The sequence below is a fragment of the Aotus nancymaae genome, unplaced genomic scaffold (assembly GCF_030222135.1).
Source record: "Aotus nancymaae isolate 86718 unplaced genomic scaffold, 86718_ANA_hifiasm-v0.15.2.pri h1tg000010l, whole genome shotgun sequence".
In the NCBI taxonomy this organism is placed as follows: Eukaryota; Metazoa; Chordata; class Mammalia; order Primates; family Aotidae; genus Aotus; species Aotus nancymaae.
Window position 1 is genome coordinate 28,757,942 of NW_026988421.1, and position 13,344 is coordinate 28,771,285.

Below are 13,344 nucleotides of genomic sequence, written 5' to 3' on the forward strand. Positions count from 1 at the left end.
TAACTTAATTAGATATTAATGAAGATTAATTTACTTTTTAAAGGAGTCATGCTTTTGTGTTTTATTTAGTAAATCTCTGCCTACTCCTGGTTGCAAAAATGTTCATTGTATTTTCTTTTTTTTTTTTTTTGAGACAGAGTCTTGTGCTTTCACTCTGGCTGGAGTGCAGTGGCACATCTGGCCTCACTGCAGCCTCCATCTCTCAGGTTCAAGTGATTCTTGTGCCTCAGCCTCCTGAGCAGCTGGGATTACAAATGTGCACTACCACACCCAGCTAATTTTTGTATATTTAGTAGAAACAGGATTTCACCATGTTGGCCAGGCTGGTCTTGAACTCTGGCCTCAAGTGACCCACCTGCTTTGGTCTCCCAAAGTGTGGGATTACAAGCATGAGCCACTGCACCCGACCTCATTGTATTTTTATTTTCTTCCATAAGTTTTGTTATTCTGGCTTTTACATTTAGTTCTATGATTCAGTTCAAGTTAATTTTTTTTTATAGTGTGTGGTGAATGTTCATTCCCTTCCAAATATTTAGTTATATTGCCATTTGTTGAAAAGACTACTCTTTCTCCATTGAAATACCTTGGCCATTGGTTAAAAAAAATCAATTGAACATGTATGTATGGTTCATATCTGGACCATCAGTTCTGTTCCACTGGTCTGCATGTCCAAATTTATGGTCTACAGTGTCTGGATTATTATAGATCTGTAATAAATCTTGAAATCAGCCAACCCTCTAATTTTGTTTCTTTTTTTAATGTTTTTGAATATTCTAGGTTCTTTCCATTTGCGTATAAAATTAGCTTGTTTGTTTCTATAAAAAGACTGGTGAAATTTTGATTAGAATTGCATTAACTCTGTAGATGACTTGGGAGAGAATTGATACTTCAATAATACTGTTTTCATACCCTAATGGAAAAACTATAATCTACCTCTCCATTTGTTTAGGTCTGTTAAATTTTTTTATCAGTGTTTCATAGTTTTTCAATGTACTTGTTATATGGCTATTTTGCTCAATTTATCCCTAAATATTTCATTTTTATGTCATGTAAATTTTAAATTTCAATTTCCAATCATTTGTTGCTAATTTTTAGAAATATACTTGTTTTTAATTGACTTTTTTTCTACATTCTTGATAAACTTATTAGTTTTTGGTTTTTTGAGATAGGTCTTATTCTGTCACCCAGTCTAGAGTGTGGTAGCATGATCACAGCTCACTGTAGCCTCAACTTCACTGGACTCAGGTGATCTTCCCACTTCAGCCTCCTGAGTAGCTGGAACTACAGACCACCAGCTGCCACCATGTCCTGCTAACTTTTGTATTTTTTGTAGAAATGGGTTTTTGCCATGTTGCCCAGGCTGGTCTCAAACTCGTGGGCTCAAGCAATCTGCCTGCCTCTGCCTACTAAAGTCCTGGGATTACAGGTATGAGCCACCTCACCTGACCATTAGTAGTTAGACTCTTTAAAATGTTCTGTGCTCATAATCATGTTGTGTATAAATAAATTTAGATTTACTTTTTTTTTCCTCCCAACTCTATATGCCTTTGATTTCCTTTTCTTGTCTTATTTTACTGGCTGGGATTCACCAGCGTACTATTGAACTAGTGAGAATAGATAGATGTCCTTGCCAGATCTTAAGGGGAAAACATTTGGTCTTTCACCATTAGGCAGTAACTTAGCTGTGAGTATTCATAGATTCCCTATGAATATTAGGTTGAGGAAGTTTCCTTCTATACCAGATTTGCTGAGAGGTTTTATTACGATTGGATGTGGCATTTTGCCAATGCCTTTTCTGCAGTTGTTGAGATGATCATGTGGATTTTCTCCTTTATTGTGTTAATGTGGTAACTGACTTGTTTTTGTTTTTGTCTTGAGACAGAGTCTCACTCAGTCCCTCAGGCTGGAGTTGAGTGGCGCAATCTCGGCTCACTGCAACCTCCTCCTATTTTTAGTATAAACGGGGTTTCACCATGTTGGCCAGGCTGGTCTTGAACTCCTGATCTCAGGCAACTTACCCGCCTTGGCCTCCCAAAGTGCTGGGATTACAGGCGTGAACCACTGTGCCCAGTCAGTAAGTGATTTTTGAATATTAATCCAACCTTATATATGTGAGATAAACTCCTCTTAATTATGATATAGTATTTATTTTAAATATTACAGAATTTGAGCTGCTAATTTTTTTTTTTTTTTTTTTTTTTTTTTTTTTTTTTTTGGTGAGACGGAGTTTTGCTCTTGTTACCCAGGCTGGAGTGCAATGGCGTGATCTCGGCTCACCACAACCTCCGTCTCCTGGGTTCAAGCAGTTCTCCTGCCTCAGCCTCCCGAGTAGCTGGGAGTAGAGGCGTGCGCCACCATGCCCAGCTAATTTTTTTGTATTTTTAGTAGAGACGGGGTTTCACCATGTTGACCAGGATGGTCTCGATCTCTTTACCTTGTGATCCACCTGCCTCGGCCTCCCGAAGTGCTGGGATTACAGGCATGAGCCACCGCGCCCGGCCTAGGAAAAATTTCAAACATATAGTAAAGTTGGAAAAAATTATGTAGTAAATGTCTACATAACCCTGACCTAAATTCTGTTATTTACATTTTACTATACTTGCTTTATCACATGTATGACCCATAGGATAGATCTCTATCCATCAATCCATCTTTTTTTAAATGTGTTTCAAAGTAAAATGCACATATCAGCATACATCTGTGGAAAACATTTTAATTGTTAGTTGAATTTCTTTAATAGATTTAGGAATAGTCAGGTTTACTACTTGTTCTTGAGCCAGTTTTACTCATTTGTGTCTTCAAGGAAGTTATTCATTTATTGTTGAATTTATTGGCATAATTTGTTCATAAAAGTCTCCCTGTTCCTTGAAATGCCTGTAGGATTTATAGTGATGCCCTCTTAATTCATGGTATGAGTAATGTGTGTCTTTTCTCTTTTGTTCCTTATCAGTCTGGTTAGAGGTTTATCAATTTTGTTAATCTTTCAAAGAATTAGCTTTTAGTTTCATTGGTTTTCTGTTCTTTTTCTTTTTTTCTTTTTTTTTGGGGGGGCCGAAGTCTTGCTCTGTCACCAGGCTGGAGTTCAGTAGCACGGTCTTGGCTTACTACAACTTCTGCCTCCCTGGTTCAAGCAATTCTCTTGCCTCATCCGCCTGAATAGCTGGGATTACAGGCACGCGCCATCATGCCCAGCTAATTTTTGCGTTTTTAGTAGAGGCGAGGTTTCACCATATCGGCCAGGTTGGACTGATCACGTGATCCGTCCACCTCAGCCTCCCAAAGTGCTGGGATTACAGGCATGAGCCACCGCGCCCGGACTTTTCTTTTTAAGACAGGATCTCACTCTGTCGCCCAGGCTGGAGTGCAGTGGTGCAATCTCTGCTCACTGCAACCTCCACTTCTTGGGCTCAAGTGATCCTCTGGCTTCAGCCTCCTGAGTATCTGGGACTACAGGCTTGGGCCACCACACCTGGCTAATTTTTGTATTTTTTGTGGAGACGGGGTTTTGCCATGTTGCCCAGGCTGGTCGCAAACTCCTGAGCTCAAGTGATCCACCCACCTTAGCCTCTCAAGGTGCTAGGATTACAGGTGTGAGCCACCATGCCCAGCCTGTTATTTTTTCTTTTTCATTGATTTATATGGTTATCTGTATTATTTCCTTCTCTTTGCTTTGATTTAATTTACTTTTTTTCTAATTTCATAAGGTAGAAATTTAGGTCATTGATTTTAAATCTTATTTTCCAATATGAAAAATTAGAGCTGTAAATTTTTCCTGTGTTAGCAACATCTCACAAATTTTTTTTCTTTTTATTTTTTTATTTTTTCTTTTTTTTCTTTATTTTTGTTCTTACATCTCACAAATTTTGGTATGTTCTGTTTTCATTTTTATTCATTTCAACATATTGTTTCATTTCTCTTGTGATATTTAGAAATGTGTCTCATTTCCATTATTTGGGGATTTTCAAGATGTACTTGTGTTACTAATTGCATATTTAATTCCCTGATGGTCAAAAAATATACTCAGTGTGATTATAATCCTTTTAAATTTATTGAGATTTGCTTTATGGTCCAGTGTACAGTCTGTTTTGTTGAATACTCTGTGTGCGTTTGAAAAGAATGTGTTCTGCTGTTGTTGAGTAGTTTTCTATAAATGCCTTTTAGAGGTTAAGTATGTTGGTAGTGTTTAAATATTGTCTCTCTTTACTGATTTTCTGTCTACAGGTGACCCTTAAACAACACCCAAGTTAGAGGCATTGGCCTCCTGTGCAGTTAAAAATTTGCATATCATGACTCTCCAGAAACTTACTGCTAATAGTCTACTATTGAGCAGAAGCTTTACCTCTTTTTTTTTTTTTTGAGGCAGAGTCTCATTCTATCACCCAGGTTGGAGTGCAATGGCACAGTTTTGGCTCACTGCAACCTCCGCCTCCCAGGTTCAAGTAAGTCTTGTGCCTCAGCTTCCCAAGTAGCTGGCATTACAGGCGCCTGCCACCATACCCAGCTAGTTTTTGTATTTTTAGTAGAAACGGGGTTTCATCATTTGGGCCAGGCTGATCTCAAACTCCTGACTTCAAATGATCTGCCCACCTCAGCCTCCCAAAGTGCTGGGATTGTAGGTGTGAGCCACCATGCCTGGTCCAGAAGCTTTGCTGATAACAAGCAGTTCATTAACTCTTTTTTTTTTTTTTTTTTTGAGAGGAAGTCTCGCTCTTATCTCCCAGGCTGGAATGCAGTGGCACGATCTCAGCTCACTGCAACCTCCACCTCATGGGTTCAAGCCATTTTCCTGCCTCAGCCTCCCAAGGAGCTGGGATTGCAGGCGCCTGCCACCATGCCTGGCTAATTTTTGCATTTTTAATAGACATGGGTTTCACCATGTTGGTCAGGCTGATCTTGAACTCCTGACCTTAGGTGATCCACCCGCCTTGGCCTCCCAAAGTGCTGGAATTATAGATGTGAGCCACTGTGCTCGGCCATAACCCATATTTTATATATGTATTATATAAGTTGGCTAGAGGGAAGAAAATGTTATTAAGAGAATCGTAAGAAAGAGACAATATATTTACTATTCAATAACTGGAAGTGGATCATAAAGATCTTCATCATTATCATCTTCATGTTGAGTAGGCTGAGGAGGAGGACAGGGAGGGGTTGGTCTTGCTCTCTAAGGATGGCAGACGCAAAAGAGGTGGAGGAGGTGGAAAGGGGAGACAGGAGAAGCACGCACACTTGGTATGACTAACTTTGTGGAAATCCACCATAATTTTTGTCTAAGATTTTTGCTTTTTTCTCTGAAAACGTTTCTATATGGTACCGATCTTTTTCCACAATTTGCTTTAGTTTTATTGCCTGTATCATAGAATGGTCCCTGTTGTAAAAGAAGTCAAAAGCAGTCTGGAATAATTGGAACCCTTCATCCAGATTGTCTAATGTCAATTTGTTTCCTGACTCTGCTTCTTCTATGTCTTCTTTCTTATTGTCTGGCACTGGTTGGGAAGAACGCATCTTTGTCATGTCTTCTTCTGTTTATTCCTCTGATGTTGTGTCTGTTAACTCTGGAATTTCTCCAAGATCCATATCTACAACCTCTTTCGTAACTTCCTTGATTTGGCTCTGTCTTAAATCCTGTGAAGTCATGTACAACATCTGGATGCAGTTTTCTCCTGCAGAAATTTTTTGTTTTGGACTTGATGATTTTCATGGCTTTTTCCACTTCTTCTTCTTTTTTTTTTAATCCAGTCTAAAACATCCTGTTATAGCATTTAAAAAAAAAAATAGAAACAGGGTCTCACTATGTTGCCCAGGCTGGTCTCAAACTCCTGGCCTCAAGCCATTCTCCCACCTCAGCCTACCAAAGTGCTGAGATTATAGGCATTAGACACCACCTCCAGCCTTTCACACCTGTTTCTTTTTGGGTTTTTTTTGGAGATGTGGTCTCACTCTGTCACACAGGCTGGAGCACATTGGCGTGATCACTGCTCACTGTAGCCTTGACCTCCTGGGCTCAAGCAATTCTCCCACCTCAGTCTCCTGAGTAGCTGGGACCACCACACCCGGCTAATTTTTTATTTTTTGTAGAGATAGGATCTCACTATGTTGCCCAGGCTGGTCTTGAATTCCTGGATGCCAGCAGTCCTCCCACCTTGACCTCCCAAAGTGCTGGGATTACAGGTGTGAGCCACTGCACCCATAATGATGTAATGATGGCATCACTGTAATGATGGCATTACAACATTCAGTGTCGTAATCCTTCCAGATTTTCATGATATTCTCTCCAATTGGGTTTTCTTCTGTAGCATTGACGGTCCTTCACATAGAGTACCATATGTAATGAGCCTTAAAGGTTCTTATAACTCTCTGATTTAGAGGCTGAATTAGAGACATCTTTGGGGTACCCATGGTGGGTGCTGAATTTGTGGGGTCCTGGGTGGCCAAAGGCATTGTACAGTACTCAAAGAACTTTAAAAGGCAGTTCCTTACTGGCAAGGTGCTTTGTGACTTCAGAGATAAAGAATTGATGGAACCAATCCAGTAAAAGGACTTTTGTTGTCCAGGCCTTCTTGTCAAAAACCAGAAGGACTAGCAAGATAAAAACTAGGTGTTTTATCTTTTCCCTTCAAGACTCAGGGCTTAAAGGTTTATAGATAAGGACACACCTCATCATAAACCCAATTGCATTTGCACAAAACAGGGTTACTCTTCCTGCCTTAAATCCTGGTGGTCACTTTCCTTCCTTACTAATAAATGTCCTTTGCAGAAATTTTTTTCAGAATAGGGTACTTTTGTCTACAGTGTGCGCCACCATGCCCGGCTGATTTTGTATTTTTAGCAGAAATTTTTTTCAGAATAGGGTACTTTTGTCTACAGTGTCCTGTTATCTTGACTTTTTTTTTTTTTTTTGAGATGGAGTTTTGCTCGTTGCCCAGGCTGAAGTGCAATGGCACTATCTCAGCTTACTCCAACATCTACCTCCCAGGTTCAAGTGATTCTCCTGTCTCAGCTCCCGAGCAGCTGCGATTACAAGCATGCACCACCACAGCCAGCTAATTGTGTTTTTAGAGAGACAGGGTTTCACCATGTTTGCCAGGCTGGTCTCAAACTTCTGACCTCAAGTGATCTGCCTGTCTCGGCCCTCAAAGTGCTAGGATTTCAGGCGTGAGCCACTGCACCCAGCTGAGATACCACTTTTTACTGCAATAAACAGTTTATTGGAGAGAAGAACTGCTCATGTGGAGATGATTAGCGTCATGGGGCATTTTAAGTGGATACTCACACTTGAGCTCACCACAATAGCAACAGGAGGTGGCGATGAAAATATTATAGTAAGGCCAGGTGCAGTGGCTCACGCCTGTAATCCCAGCACTTTGGGAGGCCGAGGTGGGCGGATCATCTGAGGTCAGGAGTTCAAGCCCAGCCTGGCCAACATGGTAAAACCCCGTCTCTACTAAAAATATGAAAATCAGCCAGGAGTAGTGGTGTGCACCTGTAATCCCAGCTACTCAGGAGGCTGAGGTATGAGAATCACTTGAACCTGGGAGGTAGAGGCTGCAGTGAGCCAAGGTCACACCACTGCACTCTAGCCGGGGCAACAGAGTGAGACTCTGTCTCAAAAAAATTTACAGTAGTACAGTAGGTACTACACTTCTAATTTAATACTGCTTCTTTACATTTGTTTACATTTCTCTCAGCTGCAAATGGTGCCATGTATGGTGTTTGTGTATGAGTTTTGATAAATTTTTTTTTTTTTTTAGTCAAATACAGCAGTACTGATTTAATCAGTATAAAATTGAAATAGCTTTAGATCTGTAATAAAAATCCAAATTTGAGAAAGGGCAAACTTTAAAACAGCAGCCAAGTAGAGAAGGGTTGGGGAAAGGAGGGGTGAGTGAACAGTCAAATTTTAACTTTTTATAATAGATTTGTGTATATTTTATAGTAGTAAATGATAAAATAGTCTCTATGTATATTGTATGGGTTCATGACATACTTAATGTCTTCTTTTTAATTTTACTTTATTTTTTTTTAAAGATCGGGTTTCACCATGATTGGCCAGGCTGGTCTTGAACTCCTGACCTCAGGTGATCCACCCACCTTGGCCTCCCAAAGTGCTAGGATTACAGGTGTGAGCCACCGTGCCTGGCCTACTTTATTTTTTTTTTAAGAGACGGAGTCTCACTATGTTGCCCAGGCTGGTCTTGAACACCTGGGCTCAAGCAATCCTCTCATCTCTGAGGCCTCCCAAAGTGCTGGGATTTACAGGCATGAGCCACCACGCCCAACCGATTTTTTCAAAATTTCTAAGGTACACAATTTGCAAAAACCTTACTAATATATATGTATATTTTTAAATTTGCATAAAAGTGGACCCACACAGTTCAAACCCATATTGTTTAGGGTTACCTATTTGTTCTACCAGTTACTGAAAGTAGTATGGAAACCTTCAAGTTATAACTATAGATTTTTCTGTTTCTTCTTTAGCCTATCAATTTTTACTTCATTCAAAGCTTTGAAACTGTTATTAAATGTACATATGTTTGGAGTTGTTATGTCTTCATAATGAATAGCCCTCTTTATCATCGTAAAATGTGGCTGTACATTCCTGATACTGTTTCTGGTTTTTAAGTATCCTTTGTCAGATATTAATATAGCAGTTCAACTTTCTTTTAATTAGTGTTTGTGTAGCATATGTTTTTCTATCATTTTACTTTCAACCTGTGTCTTTATATTTTAGGTATTTATTTATTTATTATTTAGGTGGGTTTCTTTTAGGCAACCTGTATAATTGGATCTTGATTTTATATCCAACCTGAAAGTCTCTGCCTTTTAATTGGAGTATTACATTTAACTTATTTATGAATATAACTGAGTTTAAAAACTACCATCTTGCTTCCCCCTCATTCATTTCTCCCATCCACTCATTGTTTTTTTTTTTTTTTTTTTTTTTTTTTTTTTAATCTTTTTCTGCCCTCTTTTGGTTTTACTGAGGTGGTGGTTGTTTTTTTTTTTTTTTTTATGATTTCATTTTATATACGATGTTGACATTTTAGCTGTCCTTTTTTTTTTTTTTTTTCAAGTTTAAAACATGTATTTAAAATACAATTTATAAAATGCTTAATCTGCCGACTCAGGAGCCCGTGGTACAGGGTGGGGTGGGAGTGGGCAGCTGCTTGCTACACCAGCAGAGTAAGACTGCAGGGGTGCGGCCCTTCCTCCCATGCCCTTCTGTTCAGACACCTAAGGGGCCCGTGTGTACCCCTGGGATCACACGACCAGAGAACAGGACCCCAGAGGTTTCTTGAGTCTCCGCTTACCAGGGAGGCTGGGTACAGCTCTGCCAGCCCATCCCTGAGCAGGGCACCCCCAGATGGGGCACAGCAGGGTATGGCTGGGCTGGGCAGGGCAGGGCTGGGTGGGGCGAAGGGTCTGATGGTAGCAGATAGGGTGTTGCCTCCTGCCTACAGGTGGGGAGCACCCTGATTGAGTGGGCTGAGAAAGGCTGGTCACCAGGCCTGGACCCCCCAGCTCCTTTGGTTGTAGGCTGACATCAGAGTAGTGGATCATGGGAAGCGGTTAGCTAGAAGGTCTGAGGCCTGGCCCATGGGGTCAGGAAGTAACTGGGGGACGGGGACAGTACTGTGAAGGGAGTTAAAGGGGCAGCAGCCTCAGGTTTCTGACCCCCATCCCCCTGGGGTTTTCCAAGCCAAAGCCTGCAACTCACTTTAAAAAAGAAAAGGAAAAAAAGCACTTAGGAAAGTTATAGACGACTACCCCAGAAAAGTACCCTCCCACACACAAAATCCAAACAGTTTCCTCATCTCCCCTCCCGCCTCCCCCAACACAATAGTTTCCTGTTTTCTTTCTTTTTAAAAACATTGCCTACCACCTCTCCATTTGGGAAGCCCAGGGCATCACTGCTGGTGGGTGGTTGACAGGCACACAGTGGGCTAAGCCCATCTTTGGCCAGAGGGAGGTGGGAGGACCAGTCCCTGCCACATCCTCAATCCACAGACACCCACCAGCCCCCCTTTACTTTGGCCCCCACTAGAGGGTAGTGGGGCAAGAACAAGTGGTCCCAATGGCTGGGCAACGAGCACTTCTGGCCTTCCCACCTGGACTACCTCTATACCCTTGTCCAATTGAAAGGACAGTCTCACTTTGGGTGGGAAACCACTATTACATGAGGGATGGACACTATACATTTAGAATGGGGACACTTGGTTAGGGCAGTAGAATATAAAGATAGCAGCCAACTTCTTCCTTGCTTTCTCCTGAAGGTAATCCTCCCTCTTACTGACTGAAGCTCTGGTTCCAGCTTTGCTCACAGGGAATGGCTGGCTTCACACAGGTAGAACGCTGTGCTGTGGACTAGCTGCTAACTCAGCTGGCAACTGGCCCTTCCTCTGGAGGGGAGGATGTGGTGGAACATGGCTTTCTGGGCCTGGCCTACCATTCCCACAGGGAACCAATGGTGGAGTGAGACTGTGAGACTCAGCTTGCCACCTTGGCCAACACATGCTGCCCTAATCACAAAACCACACCAACCACTCCGAAACATATCTGCTGGTCAGGAGTGGGGAGGCCGTCTGGCTGGCTGAGGGATAAGGCGCAGTGCAACGGAAGGGATCAGGAAGCCCGAGAAAAGCCGGGTCCACACAGAGCCGCTCTGGGCAGCTGCCCTCTTAGCCTCTTTCACCTCAAGGACAGAGGGGAAATTGTCTTCATTCCAGGCCCTCACTGGAAAAAGGGGTGATGGGTAGCCTCAGCCTCTGAGAAAACAGTCTGTCGTCAATCTTTGCAAAGCAAAGCTGTTCTTTTTCCAACTTTATTCAGAATGTTCTGCTTTCAAGGTACTGATTGCACACATGAAATGTGCCAGGTATAGTTACTGAGCTGGGGCCAGCAATGGAGATGGAGCACCACAGACCCTTAAGAGTTCAAGCCATGCTGGAGTGGGAAGACCTATCCACCTTCTGACCATACAAGGCAGAAGGCTTAGAGTCCCGGAGCCAGACTCTCTCCTGGTTTTCCTTGTGCTGATGGCAAAATACTAAACAAGTCTCCTCTCCTTCACTGCTAAGCCCAGGAATGCAGTCTCACTCTCTGGCATTCTGCTCTCTTCTAGAAGTAGTAAGCCTGGCTGGTAGGGAACCACCCTGAGGAGTATGGGAAGGGAAAGTCTGTTCACTTTCCCTATCTCCCAAAATAGTAGAGGTGGGGTTGGTACCCTCCCCAGGCTCTCAGCCTACAGAGCTAGCCCAGTCTCTAGGCAAGGCCCAGATGCCCTGGGACTTAGCTCGGGGAGGGAGGTATAGGCATGGGGTGCTCATCTGTCCTGGGGGCTGCATAGCCCTGCCTGTTTTCCGGGCGGCGGTAGGAATACAGAAGCTAAGCTCACCAAAATCCTATTGGTTAATGTTTCTAGTGAATTTCCCAGAAACATTTTTAAGTAGACTACCAAACTACCCTTTCTCAGTTAAAAATTCATTAAACCACTAAAACCCGTCCCATGTGCTTTTTCTTGCAAATCAGATATTTGTATAAACAAATAAAAATAGGGAAAAAAAAAGAAAAGATATTTTCAAATGGAACTTACTTCGTAAGTGATTAAGACATGCACTTGGGGGTAGGTGGGTGCGAGTTCTCATTTGTGTTTTGAAATCCCAAATTAATGACTGTGATAAACTTTTATTGCTGGAACTGGCTTTACCCCAAGTGGCGCAGTCTGACTCTCTACTCTGAGTCCTTGGTGGGTCCCCCCCAACCTTTCCCTAACCCCCACCCTTTCCCTTTCCATTGACTTGGGACAACCCTTGTCAACATGCCAATCACAGTGGGAAGGGGGAGAAGGGGGGAGGTCACAGTGCATGGGGTTCAAGGTCACAGTGGTCGGAGCAAGGGGGATCACAGTGCAAGTAAGTCAGGTCATTCCCTCTGCTCAAGTCCAGCTGTCTGCCGCGGCAGTGCAACCCGTGGCAGACGACCCAGGAGGCGGCGACTGCGGCATCTTTTCTTGCCTGCATTTATCTGCGCTGTTTGAAGCCTTGTGACCCATCAGGACCCAAAGGCTGTCTGATCACATTATTGGGCTGCCTGCTATCTTCGGGTTGGGAGATCCTGGTTGGCCTGTCGAGGATGGGTTTCTCCTGCTCCTCCTCTGGGCTGGCGCTGCCCAGGATCTGCTTCCGGGCCTCGGCGTACTCGGCCTCCCGCTGTGCTAGGGACTTGACCGGAAGGGCAGGCCTGCTGGTGGAGTTGGGGCTGTTGACCACACCGTTGCTAGTAGGCCCCTTGAGGATACGGATCTGTGGAGGGGGTCCCGCGGGAAGGCTGTCGTCCTGAATCACAATGGGCACTTTGGGAGGAGATTTGGATTTCCTGGCCGCTGTCTGCCGCCTCTTCCCAGCTCTCAGCGACCTCCTCATCTTCCATTTTACTCGACGTTATCCCTCCTCCTCCCCCCTTTTTTTTATTTTTTGTGGAGTCTCGCTCTGTAGCCCAGGCTGAAGTGCAGTGGCGCGATCTCGGCTCGCCTCAACCTCCGCCTCGCGGGTCCCAGTTCGAGCAATTCTCCTACCTCAGCCTCCCAAGTAGCTGGAATTACAGGCACGGACCACCATGCTCAGCTAATTTTTGTATTTTTTAGTAGATGGGTTTTCACCATGTTGGCCAGTCGTCTTGAAGAACATCCTGACCTCGTGATCCGCCCACCTCAGCCTTCCAAAGTGGTGGGATTACAGGTGTGAGCCACCACGCCCTATTTTTATTTTTTTAGTGGTTGCTGTAAAGCTTACGATATACATCTTTAACTTATCACAGTGTACCTTTATGTTATTTTTTGAGATGGAGTTTCAAAAAGTGATATATCTCGGCCGGGCGTGGTGGCTCACACCTGTAATCCAAGCACTTTGGAGGCCAAGGCGGGCGGATCACCTGAGGTTGGGAGTTCAAGACCAGCCTGACCAACATGGTGAAACCCTGTCTTCAAAAAAAAAAAAAAGATATATCTCAATTTTTTGAGATGGAGTCTCAAAAAATTATACCTCAAAAAGATTATACCACTGCACTCCAAACCTTTTTCCAGGTCTGGAGTGCAGTGATATAATCTTGGCTCACTAAAACCTCCCCCTCCCAGGTTCAAGAGATTCTCCTGCCTCAGTCTCCCCAGTAGTTGGGATTACAGGCATGCGCCACCACAGCCAGCTAATTTTTGTATTTTTAGAGAGACAGGGTTTCATCGTGTTGGCCAGGCTAGTCTCGAACTTCTGACCTCAAGTGATCTGCCTGTCTCGGCCTCCCAAAGTGCTGGGATTTCAGCCATGTGCCATACTGCACCTGGCCACAGTG

At 43.3% G+C, this 13,344-nt stretch overlaps 1 protein-coding gene and 1 pseudogene across 7 annotated transcripts in view; one reads left to right on the plus strand and one right to left on the minus strand.

Annotated features, from left to right (window-relative positions):
- Positions 1-13,344, plus strand: part of ARMH3 (armadillo like helical domain containing 3) — a 210,798-nt gene that overhangs the window by 179,825 nt on the left and 17,629 nt on the right. For 2 of the 7 annotated variants that reach the window (XM_064373952.1, XM_064373951.1), the window contains exon 25: positions 1,334-1,426. The exons of 4 other annotated variants lie outside the window; for them this stretch is intronic. In XM_064373952.1, the coding sequence (XP_064230022.1) occupies positions 1,334-1,426 (93 nt within the window). Of the gene's footprint in view, positions 1-1,333; positions 1,427-13,344 lie in introns of those variants that run through there. One more of the 7 variants, XM_064373955.1, reaches the window with a different exon arrangement.
- LOC105708170 (SUZ domain-containing protein 1-like) lies at positions 11,944-12,539 on the minus strand (annotated as a pseudogene).